General features: G+C 39.7%; 1 protein-coding gene across 2 annotated transcripts; it reads left to right on the top strand.

Annotated features, from left to right (window-relative positions):
- Positions 1 to 12: 12 nt before the first annotated feature.
- Positions 13 to 23,462, top strand: bc10 (BLCAP apoptosis inducing factor bc10). Of its 2 annotated transcripts, none has more exons than XM_076204142.1 (3): positions 13 to 138; positions 22,211 to 22,445; positions 22,603 to 23,462. In XM_076204142.1, the coding sequence occupies exons 2-3, from the start codon at positions 22,220 to 22,222 to the stop codon at positions 22,644 to 22,646; spliced, it is 270 nt and encodes an 89-aa protein (XP_076060257.1). In that variant the 5' UTR covers positions 13 to 138; positions 22,211 to 22,219; the 3' UTR covers positions 22,647 to 23,462. The 2 variants fall into 2 exon arrangements, with proteins under 2 accessions (XP_076060257.1, XP_076060258.1); XM_076204143.1 differs by having other exon boundaries at positions 52 to 146.
- Positions 23,463 to 23,526: the final 64 nt, after the last annotated feature.

Here is a 23,526-nt window from a genome sequence, read left to right as displayed (position 1 = left end):
TACTAGAATGAACTAATATTTATGATATACCATTTTTATCAGAACAGAAGTAAACACTAGCACGTCGGTAGTTCTGCAATGGGTGTCGTTGAATAAGTGTATATGTATCTATTGTGATTCTTCGAGTTGTAGAAAAAAGTAAGTAGGTGAGAGTACACCTTATGTATCATTTTACATTTGAGTTTTAGTATAGTTCAGTAGATTCATTGTAAACATTTTGAATATTTCATTAGTTGTTAGATATGTTGTATTGATGTTCAGAAAATTTCAGCATGTTCATTTCAGACGAATCCTTGACCTGCCAGTTAGTCAAATTATGGAGGTTGTATATATAAATCGGGTTGCATTGGATTAATGTAAGAAGATGCGTGTAGAATACAATTTTATAATAATTATTATAGAGACTTCGTACACTCGAGTCCAAAAAATGTGTTGAACACTTCATTCATCGCCAAAGTTAATTTATATATTTTTTATGTTCTATATGAATCTTGATAAATCCAATTGAGGACTAGGGAAATTATGTGGGTAAATGGGATTGTGCAATTACGGTAGATCGGATTTAATCCAGTAAACCAGCTGTTGACCAAAGACTTCATCAGCTACTTGTAACTTTAGGGGACCAAGCTGTACTCTACTTCATACTTTGTATTAGGTCAAGTCCAGAGCCTTGGCTTGTGGATCAGAGTTGTGGTGACCTGCCACTGATGCTGCCCCTGATGTCTCTTATCATGTAATACAACTGGTCTGGTGTTAAATTGGTGGCCACTCGGCAGTAACATCATGCTACTCCCAACTGAGAGAGTAGTGTTTTCAGAAAATTGTCCAGCTTCCTTTTGAAGGTATCTACTGAACACCTCTGCATTTATCTGATTTCTTAAGGGAAGGTGTTGTAGATCCTTGGCCAATAATGGCTGAAGTTTGTGGTTAGTGAATTTTTGGTCCACCCCAATGCTGGCAAGATTGTTTTGCTGCATTTCCTTCCAGTCTCAACTGGTCCCAAGAGTGTCTACATGAATATGTACTAAGAGCTGACAACCACTGGAATCTGCTTACAACCCATAAAATTAGTTAACGTTCTTTTGCTTTAATATTGTGAGGACCACAATGGAAATAGCTTACATGCTTTTTTTTGTGTTATCCTCGGCAATTGTAATTGTTATTTTGAAATGTTCTTTTCATCATTTGTACTTCATATGTATTGATTCATATCCAAATAATCTAGTTATTATTATTGTAAAGCTAAATCTAATGGTGAACTATCGTTTCTTTCACTGCTTTTGCAGGTATGGTCCAATACAAGAGCACATATCATGAAATAGTGTATTGATAACCCAAAGTGCCATTAACCCTTTTGGGGTACACAGTAGTGAATTTAAGTAGGAATTAGTGAATTGGAACTGATTTATCATGAAATGGAGGGTTTACTTATATGGTAGGCTGTGCTGTTAAATTATGTACTGTTGAAATCAGTGGGAGTGTTGTTTGATAATTTTTGTGCCAGTTGTACTAATTACCAACATCTCCAATGATATTCATTGTTCTTAGTTAATAGTGGCATAAGTATATTATTTGTGCCATATTTTATTATACAGATTTATCCTTAGACTTCAGTTAGTTCATCTTACACAACAAACAAAAACAAGCATGGCATCGCAGAGCTCACATGTGAGCTCCGAGTTGTCAGTACTGTATCACATCTTGATTATCTCAATATTGATGTGGCTAATTACTCTAAAATTTGCAAAGAGGATAAAATATAGCACAAATAATTTCTGTAAGCCAGTGTTAAAACCATATTATTGGAATTGTCAGTAATTAGTATGACCGAAAACATGTATTTTGCTTGTTTATACCTTTGAATACTCAAAAAATAAAAAAGTGAGACTTTATGTAGTTCAATGTACCCCTCATGCTAGATAGCAGAAGGGTTGATGGCACTTGGGGTTGTCTGCACGTTATTTCATGATATGCACTAATGTATTGGATTGTACCTGCAAAAATATGAAAGTAGTAATAGATCATCATTAGTTTTAGCTTTATAATGTAATGTAAAAAGCAAAAGATTGATAAATAAATGGGTTGTTGGCACATATTTATGGGTTGACAGAGTTCTGTGGTTGTCAGCCATTAGTACAACCCAATATCTCCATAATTTTTAACTGTATTTCTCACACCTTTTCACATATGGAGAGCTATTAACTGGTAATTGCTTCCCTCCTACTACTACAGACACCATCCAGCCTATAAACATTCAGAGATGCAAACAAAATTGTCCCCAAGTTAATATTTTGCTTGGACACAAAAACGGAACATTATAGCCTAAAGCCTTAGACTAGTTGTTGTTGTCGTTCCCTAGACTGTCTGTCCGAGCAGTCCCGTCTCCCCAAGGAATGCCACAGCCGAAACTGGGTTTTTCCACAAATTCTTTATAGAGTGTATGTTGTGTTGTTTGCGTGCATGATTGTGTATGGGGTGAAGTGATACAATCTGGGCAGCTGTTCACAATGCGGTCATCCAGCCTCTTCTGGTAGCTTAGAAGTGCTGGGTGGTGACCGCACCGCAGTCTGGCCAGTTGGACTCTGTCCTTTCGTGGGAGAGAGGATTCAGAAGGGTGGATATCAGGGGGTCTGGCATATAGCAGTGTGTTGTCTTTCAGTGTGTTAATGGAGCGGTGAGTGATATGATTATGAATATGTTTCTGGAGGCTGGTATTTGGTGGTTGTGGAGGAAGAGAAGAGAGTATCTGTGTGTGATACAGGTCTTTGGGTGTTGTTTTAATGTTTCTTGATGTGTGTGGGTGTTCTGCTATGTAGTGTAGCGGGTGTGATGTGTTTGTGGTGGCTGCGGCAAGTGTTTGTGTGCCTCTCATGTCGAGGTGGTCCTTGACTTTGAGGACTTTTGTTTCATGGTGTAAATGGTCTGTAGGTGATGTATTTGTGCAGCCTGTAATTGTTTTTAGGGCTTTGTTTTGTATGATTTGAAGGGTGTTGTGGTGTGTCTCACTGAGATTAGGAGCCCATGCAGGACTCGCATAATTCATCACTGAGCATATGCATTGTTTGTAGATTGTTGTATTAGTTTCTTTGTTTTGTCCAAATGTTGTTCCAGTGATTGACTTAAGAGCGTTAAGTCTAGGTGTGCATTTGTTTTTTATGTTTGTGATGTGTTGTTTGAAAGACATGGATGTATCGTATGTTACACCAAGAATTTTCGGTGTGTTTGTGTGTATTTACCTAGTTGTAATATACGGGAGGGGAGCTATGCTCGTGGTGACCCGTCTTTGTATCTCTCCGCATCAAGTTTTATCTTAAAATCTTGTATAGTGTTAGCACATACTGTTTTGTTGTCTAATTTGTTCCATGTATTTATCGCTCTGTGTGGGAAACTGTTCCTTTTCAAGTTTTTTCTATAACTATCCTTTTTCAATTTTTTTCCGTGTCCTCTTGTTTTACCGTTGTCCCACATTAATAGGTCGTTCCTGTCTAAAACTTCCATTCCTTTCATTATTCTGTAGATAGTTAGCAAATCTCCTCTTTCTCTTCTTTGTTCCAGAGTTGGTAGGTTTAATTTGGATAGTCTTTGCTCATATGTTAGTTCGGCGAGTGTCGGTGCTAGTTTTGTTGTCGCTCTTTGTAATCTTTCTAGTTTCTTAATATTCTTTTTGGTACTGGGTGTCCAGAGTGATGCTGCGTACTCGAGTTTTGGTCTTATTAGTGTAGTATTTTCCTTATCATTTCTTCGTCCATATAGGTAAATGCCACTTTGATTGCTCTCAATAAGTTGTAGGTTTCTCCGAACATCTTGTTTATATGCTTATCTGGTTTCATGTCCTTTCCAATCATCACTCCAAGATCTTTTTCATAGTTTGTTTTATTTATTTTTTCTTCCCCAATTCTGTAATCTTTTGATATTCTATTTTTACTCTTTCCAAATTCCATTATGCTGCATTTCTTAATATTGAATTTTACTTCCCATTTTTTAGTCCAATTCCATATGGTGTCCAGATCTTGTTGCAATGAGTTGCAGTCCTCTTCCGTTTTTACCTTAAGTAATTTTGCATCATCTGCAAAAAAATTTAGCACTCCACGCCTTCATTCATGTCATTAACGTATACAGCGAACATGATCGGTGCCAGTACTGATCCTTGCGGGACCCCGCTTTTTACTTCTTCCCAGTTGGAGAATTTTTCTCTAATTACAACTCTCATTTTCCTCCCAATCAGAAAGTCTTTCATCCATTCCAATAATTTTCCTCTGATGCCACCTTTTGACTCTATCTTATTTATTAGTTTCCTATGAGGTACCTTATCGAATGCCTTTTGCAGGTCCAGAAAAGCACAGTCTGCCCATCCATCTCTTTCTTCTATTATGTCTACTAATCTTGAGTAAAAGCAAATCAGATTTGTTGTACAGGATCTCCCTCGTCTAAATCCAAATTGATTTGGGTTCAGTATAGATTTTTCTTCCAGGTACTTAACCCATCTGTTTTTGATCACTCTTTCACAAATTTTTGCTATTGTGCTTGTTAGTGAGACCGGTCTGTAGTTAGATGGATCTTCCTTATCACCTCCCTTATAAATTGGTACAATGTTTGCTTTTTTCCAGTCCAATGGTACTTTTCCTTCTTTAATTGATGATTTAATTATATCATATATTTTGTCAGTTAATTCTTACATGCATTCTTTCAGTATCCAGTTTGCTATTCCGTCTGGGCCATGTGATTTTCTGACATCCAGGGTTTTAATTTGATCACTGATTTCTTTTTGTGTTACGTTTATTTCTTTCATTGCTGGGGATAATTCTCTCTCTAACTTCACTGTTAGGCGAGTTTTCTATTGTGAATACTGATCTGAAGTGGTTGTTCATTATTTCAGCCATTTCCAGTTCTTCTGTAAATTCTTTTTTATCTTGGCGCAGTTTTTCTATTTCTTGTTTGTTTTTCAGTTTTCCATTTACATATTTGTAAAATAGTTTGGGTTCTTCTTTACATTTGTCTATTATCTTTTTTTCGTAATTTCTCTTTTCATCTCTGCATATATTTACATATTCGTTTCTTAGTTTGATGTATGTTTGCCATTTGCTTTGTTTCTTATCTCTTTTCCATTTTTTCCAAGCTTTGTCCCTTTTTTCCTTTGCTTCATTACATCTTTTGTTGTACCAGTTCTTTATGTATGCCTTTTCCATTTTTTGTTGTACGAATTTGTCCACTCCTTCATTATAAATTTCTTTTAGTATGTTCCATTTTTCTTCTATCCCTGTATCTTCGTTTTGGAATTTTTCCCAGTTTGCATTGCGAAAGAATGTTTTAAGTTTCTCAAAGTTTGTTTTGTTATACATGGGTCTTCCTATTCTATGTTTAACATTTTTGCTTTGGTCTGGTTGTTCTTTCAATTCCATTTCTATTAGTACATGGTCACTTTTTCCTATCGGAGTTTTGTAAATAATATTATCGATTATCTCAGGTTCTGTTGTAAGTATTAAGTCCAATATTGAGGGTTCTTCATTTCCTCTATATCTAGTATTTTCTCTAATCCACTGGGTCATTGTGTATTCAATGGTCAAGTCAAGGAGTACATTGCCCCAGTGTTTCTCTCCCCCTTTCACTTTCATATCTTCCCAGCATATTTCTTTTGAATTAAAGTCACCCATAATTACTGTATTTCCTCCATCCTTCAGTGTTTCAATTAGTTCTTCCTTTGTATCATCTAGTAACTCAGCGTGATCCCTCTCTGACCAGGCTTGTGTCTTAGGAGGTACATATACCACTGCAAATTTTCTTTTCTTCATTTTTTTTACCTTCGACTTGTACTATAATTGATTCTACATTATTTTTTCCTTCAGTTATTTTTGTTACAGTTAAATCTTTCTTGGCCAAAATTAGAACTCCTCCGCCCTGTTTGTTCTTTCTATTCTTTGTCCAACAGTTGTATTCTCCTTGTCCCACAGTGTGGGGTGTTAGTATGAACTTTAATTTGGTTTCTACAATTCCCATTATGTCTGGTTTTTCTAATACTCGATAATCATTTAATTCGTTTATTCCTGAGATTATTCCGTCTATATTTGTGTAAGCTATTTTTAGTTTCCTTTCTCCTCCTCCCCTTCTGTCTTCTTTGTTTCCATTTTCTCTATGTACGTTTTCCTCAGCCTCATGTCTATCACTCTCCAAAAAAACTACTCCTTTTCTTTTTCAGTTCTATTCTCATTCCTTTCATTTGCCTCGTTCCTAAGTTCCTTTTCTTTCTCTTTTTCTTCCTCACTCATTTCTTTTTTTATCCATATATTTTTGTACTGTTCACTATTTGCTAGTCTCATTGTTCTAGTTAAAATTTCTTCTACACTTGATTGCGATCTAAGTTTTACTTTTAATGGTCTATATAGCTTATCTTTAGAGTACTTGCCCATTCTATGAGTTTCCTCGATTTCTCTGTCCCAGCCTAACTCATCTGTTTGTAACTCCTTTAGTATTTCTTTGGCAATCTCTTTTTCTTCCTTTTCCCTCTGGTATCTTGGTACATTGTGCTTTTCTTTAATGCCATAGACTACTATACATCTTTTTCTATCCACTGTGTCCCTAACTAGGTTACTTTTCTCTTTAATAACCTGAATTACAGTTTCTTTTGTATTGTCTTTTACTTGTTGTTCCATTATTTTCTTTAAAGATATTTCCTGACTTTCCTTCTCAATTTTCCACTTGTTTTTTTATTTCATGTAGGTCGTTCTCCCTAATTCTTTCCTCCACCTTTTCGGTCACTTCTTTCATTTGACTTTTGGTTTCTCGTTTCAGAACCTCGTTCCTACTATTATCCTCACTTTTCAACCTCTCATTCTCACCCTTAAGCTGTTTTAATTCTTTTTTCAACTCGTCTATCTCCCTATTGTTTTCCTCGTTGGCTTTCCTTAGGTTTGATACTTCCTGGTACATTATCTTATATTCGCTTTTAAGTTCTAATAGTTCGTCTACGATATCACTTAGATCTCTACTCCTCATTATGTTCCTGTATCTGGGTTCTCTGTCATTTTCTATTCTTAATAATCCATTTCCTTCCCTTTCAAACCCAGAAAATCTACTTACGTCTAGTCTTTGATATTCTCTTGGTGTTGAAGCGAAGCATGATTTTTTTCTCACTACTCCTAGTGGAGTTTCGATTTTGGTTTCCTCCAGGCTTCTTTTAGTTGCGTCCTTGGATTTAGGGGTTTCCATTTTTAAGTGTTGTTGATGTAGAGATGAGGTATGTATTTGTGTTCTTTTGTCCAGTTGTTGTTGTTGTTGTCGTTCCCTAGACTGTCTGTCCGAGCAGTCCCGTCTCCCCAAGGAAGGCCACAGCCGAAACTGGGTTTTCCCACAAATCCTTTATAGAGTGTATGTTGTGTTGTTTGCGTGCATGATTGTGTATAATGCAGTCTTCCATTATGTGTTGTATGGTATGGGGTGAAGTGTTGCATCCTGGGCAGCTGTTCACAACACGGTCGTCCAGCCTCTTCTGGTAGCTTAGAAGTGCTGGGTGGTGACCGCATCGCAGTCTGGCCAAGTGGACTCTGTCCTTTCGTGGGAGAGAGGATTCAGAAGGGTGGATATCAGGGGGTCTGGCATGCAGCAGTGTGTTGTCTTTCAGTGTGTTAATGGAGCGGTGAGTGATATGATTATGAATATGTTTCCGGAGGCTGGTATTTGGTGGTTGTGGAGGAAGAGAAGAGAGTATCTGTGCGTAATAAAGGTCTTTGGGTGTAGTTTTAATGTTTCTTGGTGTGTGTGGGTGTTCTGCTATGTAGTGTAGCGGGTGTGATGTGTTTGTGGTGGCTGCAGCAAGTGTTTGTGTGCCTCTCATGTCGAGGTGGTCCTTGACTTTGAGGACTTTTGTTTCATGGTGTAAATGGTCTGTAGGTGATGTATTTGTGCAGCCTGTAATTGTTTTTAGGGCTTTGTTTTGTATGATTTGAAGGGTGTTGTGGTGTGTCTCACTGAGATTAGGAGCCCATGCAGGACTCGCATAATTCATCACTGAGCGTATGTATTGTTTGTATATTGTTATATTAGTTTCTTTGTTTTGTCCAAATGTTGTTCCAGTGATTGACTTAAGAGCGTTAAGTCTAGGTGTGCATTTGTTTTTTATGTGTGTGAGGTGTTGTTTGAAAGACATGGATGTATCGTATGTTACACCAAGAATTTTCGGTGTGTTTGTGTGTGGTATTAGTGTGTTGTTGATGTAGAGATGAGGTATGTATTTGTGTTCTTTTGTCCAGTTGGTGAGAAGTGTTGCTGTAGATTTGGTTGGAGCTATTTTGAGTCTGTTTGTGATGAACCATGTGTTGAGTGTGTCAAGGTAAGGCTGGATTATTTCTGCAGCTTTGTCTGTGTTACGATGTGTGCATGTGATTGTTATGTCGTCTGCGTAGGAAGAGATTTGTATTTCTGAGGTGTCTGGCGTGGGTAAGTCATGCATGTATAGATTAAATAATGTGGGGGATAGAACTGAGCCCTGTGGTACTCCGTTCTTAATGTTTCTGATGTGCGATGATTGGCCATTATATGACACATGAGCATTCCTGCCTGCCAGATAATTGGCCAGCCATCTTTTGGTGTTATTGTGCATGTCTGTGTTATATATTTTATTTGTTAGGTTGTGGCGGGGGATAGCATCAAAAGCTTTACTAATGTCCAATGTTATAAGAAGTGTTCTGTGGTGGGGCCTATCTGAATTGATGCCATCTAAAATTCTTTGTGTGAGGTTTGTCAGAAGAGTGTTTGTGGAGTGTAGTGGCCTAAAACCGTGTTGTGAGTCAGCAAGGGGAATATATGGTGTGACAAGTTTAAGTATTAGGCGTTCAATGACTTTAGAGGGGGTGCAGAGAAGTGTGATTGGGCGGTGCGATGTTGGGATTGTTGGGTCTTTGTTCGGTTTTGGAATGGTGATTATTTTACCATGCTTCCAGATGTCGGGTATAGTGTTGTGTGAATAGCTGTAGTTTGCAATGTTTGTGAGTGCGTGTATACCTTGTGGTCCAATGTGTTTTAGGTGGATGTTGCTTATGTTATCAGGGCCACAGGCAGATGAGTGCTTGAGATTATGCATTATGAGTTTTGTCTGACTGTCTATGAAGGGTGTATAGTCTGAGTCTGTGGGGAAGTCTTTCTTACGTCGAATGGTGCGTCGGTCGTCAGGGTGAGATGTAAGATGGCTCGTCTGTGCAAAATGACGTATGAGTGCGTTTGCTTGTTGTCTGTTTGAGGGTAGATTATCCGTTGTTGTGATTATTGCTGCGTGAGAGCGTGTAGTGTTAGTGTTGGATAGTGTGATGCTGTTGAGTGTTTTGTACAATTTGCTGGTGTTTGTTTTGTGATCAAGTGTATTGATAAAGTTTTGCCAATTTTGTGTTTTTTGTTCATGTATTTTATTGGCAATCACAGTGTTTAGTGTTTGTATTTGGTCTGCTATGTTTTGAGGGATAGGTGTGGGGGTATCGTGTTTAAGTGTGTCACGTTGTCTGATGAGGCCTTGGATTTCTGGTGTGAAGTTGGGGTTGTGTGATTTTCTGTTGCCTCTAGGGATGTATCTCTTGTCTGCGTTTTGTATGATTGTATTAAAAGCGTGCACAGCATTGTTTATGTTTGTAATTGGTGTACTGTTAAGTGTTTCAAAATGTTGTTCTGTCTCTTCAGTAAAGGCTTCCCAGTTAGCTCTCTTGTAATTGGTGTAAGTGTGTCTGTGGCCAGCTGGGGTGCATCTTGTTTTGGTGGTGATGATGATTGGAAGGTGGTCAGAGCCAAGGGCTCCGACCACTCTCCATGATGTTGTTGGGGTTAGGCAGGGGGAGCAAAAGGTGATATCAGGAGAGGAGGGAGTGTAGAGGGCTTGGTATGGGATATGTGTATGATTATGCGTGTTGTTCATGATAGTCAATGAGTCGAATTGAGTCTGTATATCAAGCCCTCTGTCTGTGTCAGGGTTGTCGACAAACCAGGCAGACGACTTGGCGTTGAAGTCACCACCCATGATCAGGTTGGGGATTGAGGTTAGTTGGCTGAGTTGAGGTCTGAAGGTGTTTGGAACTGTGGGGGATGATTGGGGGGGAATGTACATGTTAACTATTGTTAGTGTTGAATTGTTGCCTGTGCGGATACGAATGGATTGGGTTTCTGTTGTGTTATCTGTGGTAGGGAGGAGAATTTTGGTTGTGGCACTTGTGTCCACAAAACAGATGGAATGGTGGATCAGGGTGATGAGTCCACCGCCATTGCCGTCAGTCCGGTCTTGTCTGATGGTGGTGTAATTATGAAATGATGGTGTTTTGTGTGAGTGTCTTAATTTTGTTTCTTGTAAAATTGCAATGTGTATGTTGTGTTGTTTAAGAAAGTGTTCAAGTTCATGTTTTTTAGTGTTAATACCGTCAATGTTGTGTTGTAATATGTTGATGTTGTGTGTTTTGTATGTGTTGTATGTTGCCGTTTGGGGTTGAGGTTGGGGTGGTAGTGGGGAAGGTGTAGGATCTGGGTCAGAGGGGGGGAAAGGGAAAGGAGAGATCGGGGACAAAGGAAGGGGAGTACTAATCGGGGGTAAGGGCAAAGGGAAATTGGGAGTGGGTAAGGGTGTTGGCTGTGGTTGGGGAGGTGGGATTGGGGTTACTGGAGGGCAGGTAGAACATGTCCAAGTGTTTGTGTATTGGTTTGTGTCAGCAAGTGTTGTACAAGTGAGGTGGGCCCAGTTTTTGCACATATTGCACTGAACTGAGCCCTTTGTCTGTCTGCTCGAAGTAATGGGTTTAGAGCATCAGGATTGCTCTCTACATCTCCGGCTAAAAGTAGAAGAAGAGGGGTGATCGCCGGAAAATGACCCCTCAGTGCAGAAAAAACGTAACATTGTGTGTTGGAAAAAAAAGGATTGTGGTACTCCCCCAGGTAGGCGTAGCTCCTCCTTGGGGATCGGTGCCATCTGCGTAGAGCTGATGGCCAGGGGTGGTTGCTGCTGATTGGCCCCCAACTCTTGGGGTTGGGGGGTGGTCCCACGACGTAGACGTTGCAGCTCCAGTTGGTGAGAAGTATTGCTGTAGATTTGGTTGGAGCTATTTTGAGTCTGTTTGTGATGAACCATGTGTTGAGTGTATCAAGGTATGGCTGGATTATTTCTGCAGCTTTGTCTGTGTTACGATGTGTGCATGTGATTGTTATGTCGTCTGCATAGGAAGAGATTTGTATTTCTGAGGTGTCTGGTGTGGGTAAGTCATGCATGTATAGATTAAAGAGCGTGGGTGATAGAACAGAGCCCTGTGGTACTCCATTCTTAATGTTTCTGATGTGCGATGATTGGCCATTATATGACATGTAAGCATTCCTACCTGCCAGATAATTGGCCAGCCATCTTTTGTGTTATTGTGCATGTCTGTGTTATATATTTTATTTGTTAGGTTGTGGCAGGGGATAGCATCAAAAGCTTTACTAATGTCTAATGTTATAAGAAGTGTTCTTTGGTGGGGCCTATCTGAATTGATGCCATCTAAAATTCGCCTATCTGAATTGATGCCATCTAAAATTCTTTGTGTGAGGTTTATCAGAAGTGTTTGTGGAGTGTAGTGCCTAAAACCGTGTTGTGAGTCAGCAAGGGGAATATGTGGTGGACAAGTTTAAGTATTAGGCGTTCAATGACTTTAGAGTGGGTGCAGAGTAGTGTGATTGGGCACTGCGATGTTGGGATTGTTGGGTCTTTGTTCGGTTTTGGAATGGTGATTATTTTACCATGCTTCCAGATGTCGGGTATAGTGTTATGTGAATAGCTGTAGTTTGCAATGTTTGTGAGTGTGTGTATGCCTTGTGGTCCAATGTGTTTTAGGTGGATGTTACTTAAGTTATCAGGGCCACAGGCAGATGAGTGCTTGAGATTATGTATTATGTGTTTGTCTGACTGTCTATGAAGGGTGTATAGTCTGAGTCTGTGGGAAAGTCTTTCTTACGTCGAATAGTGCGTCTGTCATCAGGGTGAGAAGTGAGATGGCTTGTCTGTGCAAAATGATTTATGAGTGTGTTTGCTTTTGTCTGTTTGAGGGTAGATTGTCTGTTGTTGTGATTATTGCTGCGTGAGTGTGTTTTGTTACTGTTGGATAGTGTAATGCTGTTGAGTGTTTTGTACAATTTGCTGGGGTTTGTTTTGTGATCAAGTGTATTGATAAAGTTTTGACAATTTTGTGTTTTTTGTTTGTGTATTTTATTGGCAATCACGAACAACACACATATCCCACACCAAGCCCTCTACACTCCCTCCTCTCCTGATATCACCTTCTGCTCCCCCTGCCTTAGACTAGTTGATGCTTGCGGTGTTACCCAAGCAGCGCAGCACTGCAGCCCAGGCACCACCAGTTTATTTGTGAAAGCAATCAAATACACACTGCATTGTTCATACCCTGAAAGTTATTTTATCTCAAAATACTGTAATCGGTGCATCCCTTGTTCATCATGCCTAGTGATAAGCATAAAGCTTGTGATGGTAGTGACAGTAAATGCATCAGGCTATCTTGATGGAAATGAAGGTGGTGATGATAAAGAAAAATAGATGGTGGCATGAAGATGAACAGAGTGGCACATGCATAGAATGAGGAGGGTGTAATCACCAGAGGTGAAGGTGGGAAGGCTTTCGAGATTGAAGGCACGGATAAAGGAATTGGTCAGTGGATGACTAAATGATTTTATTTATTTATTTATTTTTTTATTTTTTGTGTTTAATGTGTGTAGTAACATATGTACATAATACAATAGTCAATCAATTAATCAATCATTTAAATCAGCTATCCTGAGTCCACTGCTGAACAAAGGCCTCCTTCATAGCATTCCATGATTCACATGACTGCACTAACCTCTGCCACGTCACTTCTGCAAACTTTTCAATCTCGTCTCTCCACCTTCTGTCTGGTCTCCCTCTTCCATGCTTCCCATCTTGCAGTGTCCACTCAGTAACACACTTGCTCCATCGCTCATCAGTCGTTCGCACTAACTTACCTGCCCAATTCCACTTCCACACTTTTACCACCACCACAATATCTTTCATTCTAATCTGCTCTCTCACCCAACTTACTCTCTTTTGGTCTCTCAGTGTTATTCCCATCATCGATCTCTCCATTCTCTTCTGTGCAGCCCTTGCTTTGTTTCCATCACTCTTGTCAGTTTCCAAGTCTCACACCCGGAGGTTATTGCTGGCAGAATGCATTGATTGTAAACTTTACGTTCAAACATAAAGGCAGAGCCTCTTTAGATTTTATTATACTTACCAAACACTTTCCAACCAATTGTAATACATCTTTACTAGCCTATAAATAGGTACTTGTAGGTCCTACATCCACCATAACATAAACTTATAATTTGAGGTACGAGTAGTCTTCTGAAAAGTATCATGGTAGTAAGTTGGGTAGTCTCTATACTTTTATTAGTGACATAGAAATAGTCCCACACCAGTACAACACAAACAGGAATCCAAAGTGTTTTCACAGTGTGTGGGAGGGCCCAAGGACTGTTGATAGCCACTGTGGGATTGTTGTTGTTGTTGTACCCTAGACTGTCTGTCCGAGCAGTCCTGTCTCCCCAAGAAATGCCACGGCCAAAATGGGGTTTTCCCACAACTCCTTTATGGTGTGTATGTTGTGTTGTTTGTGTGCGTGATTGTGTACAATGCAGTCTTCCATGATGTGTTGAATAGTATGGGATGAAGTGTTACATCCTGGGCATTTGTCCATAATGCCGTCATCCAGTCTCTGTGGGGTTGTTGATTTTTCATTCTGTTAAATTCAAAGCAACAGTAATTACATTTATTATTGTGAAATTGTGTAAGTAATGTAAGGAGAATCTTCACTGTTTTGTTGTCACTGGAAATTATTAGTTTCTAAGATTTATAAAAAGTTAATTGGGATGAGAATTGCCATCAGTCTGATTTTCAATAAAGTTTATAGAATGAAAGTTGATCCTAACATACATTGTAAAACTACTTTCTTTTAAATTGAATGGACTATAATTGACAGGAAAAGTGCCACAAGTAGGGTTTGTGTGTTTCTAGACCAGCAGAAATGTCGGCAAATGCTTGTATTTACAAAGTTGTATCTTATGGGAAGGGGGGCTATGCTCGTGATATCCTGTCTTTATATCTCGCAGTGTCTAGTTTGCTCTTAAATGTCTAGTTTTTGCACACATTATTGTTTCATCCAGTTTGTTCCAGACGTTCACCACTCGTATACCATATACAACCACTCCTCATTTAACGACCTACTCGGTTAGCAACGACGCGGAGTTACGGCGGGCTTTATGACAGACCAATATTCGTTTAACGTAAATCTCCCAAAGTTACGACGTCGTGTACGATAATTAAGTTGGCTGAGGTAAATTTGTATGATGTTATAAATGAACTTGTACGGTGGACATTAGCTATGAGGTAAAGTGTTCTGAAGCTTAGGTCTCCATTACCATCCTGCAAGCTGCGCAAACTACCTGGGGTACAGTATATACCAGTATTGGTAAATTTTTAGTTTCGACCATGAGCGCAATATAGCAATAGAAAATTAATTATTTTGTAAATTATAATGTATCAACGTAATATACAATTTTTTGAGCGGAAATAAAAAAAAAGTGCAAAAACAGATTTCGTAAGTAACGAAGTCATGTCGGACGAATGGTACACCATGTTTGTTATGATAGATTCCGACATGGAAGAAATGAAAGGATGATAAATTCGACTAACCTAAACTAAACTAACCTAACCTGTGTTTAATAAATCATCACCTGCAAATTAAATGTCATCTGGCTCGTCCTCGTTGTCGTCGTCGTGAGACGTCGGCGGGCTTTTCAACCACTCTCTCAGCTTGCGGGGAATACAAAGTTATTGCAGCTTGAAGGAATGCATGTATCTCCGCACCATAACATTCCTTCAAGAAAATATACCTGGCGAGGTAGTCGGAAGTACCGAGGCCGTCAATTGACAGAGGACAAGATGGCGTCCCAATCCTATGCTACCAACTTCGTTCATTAGCATATTTGCTTGTAGCAAGGTATTCTTTACTTCCATTTCTGCCCACAAAATTGCATATTATGTTATATTTTAATTTACAAAATTAATAATTAATTTTCTATTGCCCATGGTCGAAACTAAAAAAATACCCCGGCATTTAATATGGAATGTCAGCATACGCTGATTTGGTCATATACGGTAATTTCAGGAACCTAACCACGGTAAATAAACAGTAAATCAAGCTTTAATGTACTGTATAGAAGAGGGAAAACACACGAAAATGAAGATACATGTAGTGCTGGACATTGTACATACAGTACATGTACGTATATGTATACACTTTCGCTTAACAACCAATTTGGTTAACGACGGCAACGCTGGTCCCAATTGTCATCGTTAAACGAGGAGTGGTTGTACTACATGTTTGCACTCTTCTGTTTTAGTTCATATGGTAATTGGATTCATACCTATTGAGATTTTCATCTGATTATTAGGTTAAAGGTAGCTTAAAGCACATGTTAGATTTTTAAACATCTGAATGCTCCAGGTGTAGGAAGGAAAGAAGGCCACTCTAACTTGGCATAATGTTAAGGCATTTTCTGCCATAATCAGCAATAGAAACTCTTACTCTGTTGGTTGTCAGGCAGGACAGCCCTTCACCACTTTCACTATGCCTCTCCAGATGGTTCTATCCTCTGCCAATTTTTTCCAGTCCTCTCTTGGTGCCACCCTCTCCACGTCCTTCTTTACTCCATCCATCCATCTGTACCTGGGTCTACCTACTGGTTGTCTGCCCTCTACTCCTCCTTCCATCACCTTCTTTGGTAGTCTGTCTGCCTCCATTCGTACGCAGTGTCCAGCCCACCTTGCTCTTCTTCACCGTATTTTATCCTGAATGTATGGTTGCCGAGTCTGATCTCTAATTTCCTAATCAGCAATAGAAACCAAATGCTTATATCTTATACAGTCTTCTCATTGTCAAAGTGAAATACTGCATACTGTATGTACTTATGGGGATTGGAGATGATGAAAGTTGAGGGAAGTGGGAGACGAGACGTCAAACAAGGCACTACCTAAAGTTTTACTAAGACCTTTCTAAAATTGGATGTTCTACCAGTTCAGCAGGAAGAGCATTCCAGTGACAACACTGAGAAAAAATTGCCTGGTTTTGCATCTAGTACAAGTTGTGTTCATCTTGCCATTGGGAACCATACTGTGGAGGCATAGTGGAAAGTGCTTATTAGAGTTAAATTTTGTTGTCCAAATTCAGTGCTTGCAATGTTTAAACATTTAAGTAGATTTGTTTCCTTGTAGATTTTTGCTCGCAGGCCCTTGATACGTGGGCTGAAAATTGTACCATCATCACATTTGAGGCGTAGAATTTTAGGGTTCTTTTCCAATGGAAGGATTTGTCCATTCAGTTTTAGTATATAATGAAAAAATTGTGATGTTTGTGCAGTGGGACTACAATTTTTTTTTTTTTTTTTAAGAGGCAGTGTGCAATGTAAAGAGTAGAAGCAATTATTATTATTAGATATGAAAAAATTTTGAAGGTGTGAAAAATCTTATAAAAGGTGTAACTATAACAAAAAGCATCATCCAGCATTTTACAATTTCATTTTTGTGTATAATTTTTGTGATCTTTTGCAGAGCTGGGCATGTTCCTTGGTGTGTTCTGCTTTAGTTTACTCGCGATTAGTGCTCCCAAACTATTAAAGCAATATAGGTGCTGGTATAATATGTGGGCTACCTTTTGGATGTGGCCTACGAAATTTTTCTTTGGTATAGTATGTGACATTTGGGAATGGATGCTAAGGGGAGACTGTATGAAGGAGTGATTGTGCCAACAGCACTGTATGGGGCAGAAACATGAAACATAAGAGAAGAAGAGAGAAGGAGTTTGAATGTGTCTGAGAAGTATGATGGGGGTTACTAGGCTAGATAGAGTGAGAAATGAGGAGGAGAACGGGTAGAAAAGGAGCTGGGAGATAGGGTTGATGAAAGAATATTAGGATGGTTTGGACACATGGAAAGAATGAGTGAAGAAAGACTAGTAAAAGAGGTATGGAAGGCAGATGTGGGGGGAGTGAACATGAGGGGACGTCCTAGGATGAGGTGGATGGATGGGGTGAAGGGGACTTTGGGGAAGAGGGGAATGTCTGTTGAGGAAGGACGGGAGAGGACAGAAGACGGGTGAATGGAGAATGATTGTATATGGATGATGTTGTGATTGCATGAGGTGGAATGGGTGGGAGGATGGGCGGTGAGGTAATATGTGTGAGCAAAATTTGACGCAGCCCGAAGGGATTTCTCCCTGTCCTCTCATTTTATGCAATGGGGGGGACAGAGAGGGGGGGTCGCCGATTTAATGAAGCGGCCTTGCTGTGGATGTGCTGTGTCTTGCGACACTGCTTCTGACCCAGGGCAGTGGACAAGGTGCAGGGATGACCCATCATCCAGGAGGTGCTCAGATAAGAGGGAGGGTGGAGGGGTGTGGAGTGTATTCAGGGATGGAATGTGTGGAAATGATTTTATGCCTTTCCCTTTTTGGCTACCTCCCTTGTAAGGGGGAAAAGGCCTTGGTATATGTATGTATAGTATGTGGCCTACTGGACTTTCAGTATGAACCTGGCTCTTAAGCTTTAATAGTTTGGGAGTGCTAACCTCGGCCAGACTGAAGCGGAATGCACCAAGGAATGTGCCCAGCTCTGATTTTTTTGTGATGATTTTGTACTGTTGTCTTCAGCTCCAGAAACTACCTCTATTCTTCCTTAGGAATATGGTGATGAGGTGCTCCACTTTGTTATAGTGGGGCCAACTGTTCAATGATGGCAGGACAAGTCCTTCCTCCTATATCTTTCTCTCTCCCTTTACCACCACAGTTATTTTTTTCACTTCAAGCTTCCAATCCCTTCAATCTTTCACATTCACAATCTGCCACCACCTTCTTTGAGCCAATCAACAATACTTTTGCTCCTCTTCATTTGCAATTCTTTCCTCTCCCAAACCCTTGCAGACTCAGTCATTAACAATTTCAATTCCTGTTCAGAATAAACCACACATGCAATGTCATTTGCAAATAATTGGTACACTTCTCTGCCCTTACAATCTCACCCACCAGTTCCAAACCTGTGCCTAGTATTCTTCATCCTTCACCACTACATAGTGAAGATTTAGGTGGTGTGGAGAAATCCAGATCTTGTTTCAGTTAGAGATACTGTTGCATAACCCATTCCTTGGTTAAAGCAGGAACTATCGACATATTTGTTGATACTTGTTGAATGGGAACATTGGTTGTAGAGATTCTTGCTGGGTGGCAGGCATCAAAAGGGATTGATGGCACATCTTGGGCTGCCTTGTTGGCCTGTTCAAGGCTTGGGATGCCAATCTGAGATGGTACCCAGTAAAAGTACACAGGTATGAACATTTGAAGCAGAAGGAGACTTGGACAATTCATGAGTAGATCTCATAGATCAATGGACGGATTGGGTGAATGGTGGCGAATGCATCCAGAATGGTTCACGAGTCTGAGACATATATTTGGGTGAGGGAGGAGGTTGTGACTAAGATGTAAGGCAATGAGAGTAGTAAAAAGGTAAAGATAAAGGCAGAAGAGGGGATGGATCAGGATTGTGTTTGTGGGAAATGGTGCTTCATAACCCTCTTCATGGTTAGAGAGATTGTGTACATGTTTTGTAGATGAATGGGAAGATAGGGGTGTTTCTTGTCAGGTAACATGTTTATTTATTTTTAATTTTTATTTTTTTGTGTGTGTGTCAGAGAGAGAGAGGCAAAGCAGGGGTGTATTGGAGAGAGTAACCAGGAGGGAGCCTGGGTATTGCGATTATAAGGATGTTCTCAATTATTTCTAGTTTGGATACCAAGCCATTCTTAGATCATGTGGACAGGCACAATGTGGGCATGTCAAATACTTCAAAGGTTGCCAGTATGAAAAATTGGGGCAGTTGGGAAACTCAATGCATTTGAGTGATGTCAAAGAGCAATGGATGGGTGGGGTACAGTTAACTCAAGTTACATGAGGGTTATGTTCCAGAATAGGTCGTGTATTTCAAATCACACATGTCAGACATGTTTTTCCCATAATAAAGTATGGTAATTTAGGGTGTGTAGGGGTGTTAGGGGCTTAGACTCTTAAATGTCCACCAATTTTAGGTATAATACCATGATAATTGAATTATTCATTCATGGGTAGGATGAATAAATTATATAAACACACATTGTTTTATTTACACTGTATGCACAATGTATTTGTATATGTCATCTACATAACACAACCAAGTTATGGAATTTGGAAGGATATCAGCTAAAGGTGAAGAATGCCAATATATCCAAGAAGTATTTATAGAACTGAAATTCCCAGAGTTTATCAAACAGTGCAAGAGGACGAGAAAAAATAATGGATAACTGTCATGTCATCACCGCTGTGAACTAGTGACTACACTTCTACTATTGATCACCACGGCTGCCACAGCCCTCGCTTGGGTGCTCAAGACTGGCACCATGGAAGTGGAATGTCAAACCAGCAAGATAGACAACAAAAGAACTTACTAAAGTGAGAGAGAGAAAGAAAAAGGATGAGGACATCAAGGCTGGTGTTTGTAGATTCCATGTAAGAAATCACATCAGTGAAATGTCATGTGACCTAGAAACGTGCATTCATGAACACCACAATAACATGTGAAGCCACCACTAATGCATGTGTAACACATATGGATAACACCAAACACTGAATTGGAACAAGGCTAAGTAAATTATGTGAAACTGACAGAATGAGGAGGAAGTGTGTGAAAACAGTGGCTCAAAGGTCAAATACTGTAGAACAGAATAAGGGAATATTCAACTTTGCACCCCCAGCAATCAATTTATTTTCCTGGTAGGCCATCCTCGACCTGCCAGGTGACCTGCAACTCTTCCCCTGCTGAGGCTATCCTTTGAGGTTAATATTTCTGTACAATAATCCCTTCCATATCCAAATTGCCATTAACTGAACTATCATTAATTATTACAAGGTTTATATGATGATGCATGCCATTGGTTTATAAACAAGGTACAAGTTAGGTTGCCAGATTAAACCCTTATAAGGGAGGTAGCCAAAAAACAAAGGCATAAAACAACTCCCATCCATTCCATCCCTACCATATTCCACTCTTATCTTGGCACCTCCTGGATGACAGGTCATCCCTGCATCTCGCCTGCTGCCGTGGGTCAGAAGCAGTGTCGCAAGACAGTACATCTGCATCAAGGGCACTTCATTAAATTGGCGACCCCCCCCCCCTCTCTCTCTGTCCCCTCATGCAGAAAAGAAGATGGGGTGAAATACCTTTGGGCTGCATCAATTTATTTCTCGCACATATTCCCTCAACCCCCATCCCCCACCCACTCCACCTCATGGATCACAGCATCATCCATACACACATATCAAATATGTTAATTTATAACTTGCATTAATTAAAAATGTGTAAGTAAAATTTGTGTAACTCGGGAGTTAACTATATCCACTTTCTTCCTGTAAGCTTTTTGCTGGGTTGGGGTGAGGAGGGGCATTAATGCAGGAGGCACCAGTGCTGAGGTATAGGCAGAGGTTGTGGGGTCTAATGTTCAGAAGGCCACTCATGAAGCAGAGTAGTAAGGATGTTCTTTGTAGCAGGTCTTTCTTGCAGGACTCCCATGGTTCCCAGGTTAAGCTGTAGCCACCAGATGGGCCCATAAATCATTCAGGGAAGAAATACAGTCTGAAGTTATGGGTGAGAAATCTTACTACTAGTGTAGTAGGGGTGTCAACCATAATCAATTTTGCTTTGTTCGAGATTCTTATAGAATTGTCTATTTGTTTCCTAGCTTGTATGGTATATTTATTTTAGGACAATAGAGGTCCAAAGGCAAGATGCTTAGATTTTTTTTTTTTATAATTGTTTCCTCCAGTTTCATTGACTGGAAACTTGCAGACCTGGAGCAGTTCAGTGATCCTCAGGTCCTCCCACAGATCTCTTTGGGAAAAAAAAGTGGGGGGAGGGATTTGTGTGTTGACTCTTTTTTGTGTCTCCAGCTGGTAGTTGGAAGAGGGGAGCTCTCATTAGTTGGCAGCTTTCCATGTGTTAAAAGGTTTAAGAAATAGAGTTGAATTTGATAGAGATGGTGGACTTAGTCTGGAGACTAAGTGTCATCTTCTGATGGAGGCGAGATAATGGGCTGCTCTGCTGTTATTTTTCAGGGGCACCAGAGGCAGGTATTTGTTATTGATCCTTCAGTGTTTGAAATGGGGGGTCAGCAGGATTCACATGAGTGCATTGACAGTCTGTAATCCTCAGATACACAGGGTAGGGTTTTTTTTGGAGATTAGCGTAAGCAAGGTGGGTTCTGATGCAGAAAAAGTTAAGATCGTTGACAGGCTTGTAGTACTTTCATGAGGAATATAGCTATATTATTAATTGCTTTGGTGAAAAGGATGCTTAGGTTACTTCCTCCCGAGTACTCATTATTGTCTATGTGGAGATGATAGGTCCTATGTATACTTGAGATTGACATATGAAGATGAACAAAGCCCTGCATAATCCTAGAAGTTTATGATCAGTTCACCACTTCTAGGTGGTCATATTCCCAGTTGTAATATGTTAATCACTCTCCACACTTGCTGAACGTCCTGGTCTTTCTCCAGGAATAAGTCCAAGTAACCTCTCCACCTGAGTAGTCTATAGAAAAATAGTTTGATAGGCATTTGAGAAAAAAAAAAAAAATCTTGCTATGAGGAGTAGGGGTTGCTATGGTTACAAGGGATACAATAAATGGGTATATAAAACCAAGATGACACAAGAAAGGGAAAATGCTATATTTTTAACTTATGGGCAAATTGTGGTGCTAGTAGGAAAAATAAAGATGAGGGGAGGGGGTAAAATTGATCCAAATTAACCACTGCATGATGCAGACACTATAGCATTGCTAAGCTTGAACATTGGTTATACTGTACCACATTAGGCATGCAGTGAAATTGCATGCATCAGTCAGCATGTTCCGCCAAGTTTTGATAAAGTGTGGAAGTTCCCTTTTAATCTATTTTTATATTTTTCAACTTTGTGGGATGGAATGGGTGGGAGTGGATTTTTTGCTACCTCCCTTGTAAGAGGGGAAAAAGATTTTGGCATATGTATGTATATTTTAAACTTTTGTAAGAGTGGTTCATTTCACCGGACTAAAATAATAATTTTGTTTTTGCAGGTATGAAACATGTACTGCCTCCAGTGGCTCATCCCTGTACTCCTTATTCCAAAACCAGTTCCAGTAGGACTCCTTCATAACCATGTCGTGTTCATGGTCCTCTATCTAGCAGGCTTCTTCTTGGAGAGAAAACCGTGCACAATTTGTTCATTAGTATTTTTGGCAGCAGTAACATTCCTGTGCTACTCCGGAGTAGGAAATTGCTTGTTTTGGCCAACACCAGAATGTCAAAATGGTATGTAGTTTTATTTATAATTTAATGCAATGTAGATGTACCACAGAACCCGAAAGTCGGTTCACTCAAATTGACACAAATTAGTGAGAGCATAACCATTTCAATTTACAGAATTCTTACTATTTAAGTGAGGAATGATGCATTGTTAATTTTTCAGGTGGAAGTGGTGAAACGGATGAAGTGTGTAGGAATGGAGGATGAAAAAAACATACCTAAGCCAGTGGACTTGTGGCAAATTTGGGCAGTACCTGTGTATACAGCATGACCTTGGCTACATGCTATGTCTCTTTATATATAGGATTTACCTTGTGTAGGTTTACAAACTGTGATTGTTCTACGACTGAAAGACTGGTGCATGTCTTCGAATTAGAAAATTTGTTCTTTAAAGACTTTTGGCAGTTGTGATACTCGAATAATGTAGGTCTGCTGCAGTATTGTTCAACAAGTCTTCGGGCCAAGAGTGCAAGTGTATGAGAGTAATTTCATGTGAATTTTCACCACAAAGTATGCCATTATTTGGTTTCATAAAGTAACATACTGTTGCTAATAAAATGTGATACATTAGTTTATGAAAGGGGTCGGGGTATCTGTTCTTGCCATACTGAGCCAACTTATTCATGAAAGCCCTACAGACATTCATTGGTGACAATCGCAAATAAATTCACTTCGCATGCTATGTATGACTCGCAGAATGAGGACTTTTTCAAGGACTATCTAGTCATGGCAAAGATACGTGAAGCTGCAGCTCAGTGCCTATGAAATGCAAGTTTATAGTTGACCCCTACATACATTTTGTAGTTTGCTATGTTGGAAGATTGTGTTATTAGACTTATGATGCACCCAAGAATGGATTGGACTAAACCCGAGAGGTTTTTTAAACTGGAAGTCATATCACAGCCTATCCAGTGTTTATGGGTGGACAGTGATTGTAGGCCTCGTTTCATGATCCTTGTACAATTTTTCCAGAGCAAATGAGGCTGAGGCTTTAATTATTTTACCAATAAATTTTCAAATAAGTGTTATGGATTTCTTTTTCACGTGTAAATACAGTTTGGCAGAAATGGTAAAGAGAAAGAAAGAG

This window comes from Oratosquilla oratoria, chromosome 20 (genome assembly GCF_046742065.1).
Source record: "Oratosquilla oratoria isolate Oo_2021 chromosome 20, ASM4674206v1, whole genome shotgun sequence".
Taxonomy (NCBI): domain Eukaryota; kingdom Metazoa; phylum Arthropoda; class Malacostraca; order Stomatopoda; family Squillidae; genus Oratosquilla; species Oratosquilla oratoria.
Note: the sequence above shows the minus strand (reverse complement) of the source record. Positions and strands in the feature narration are given on the sequence as shown.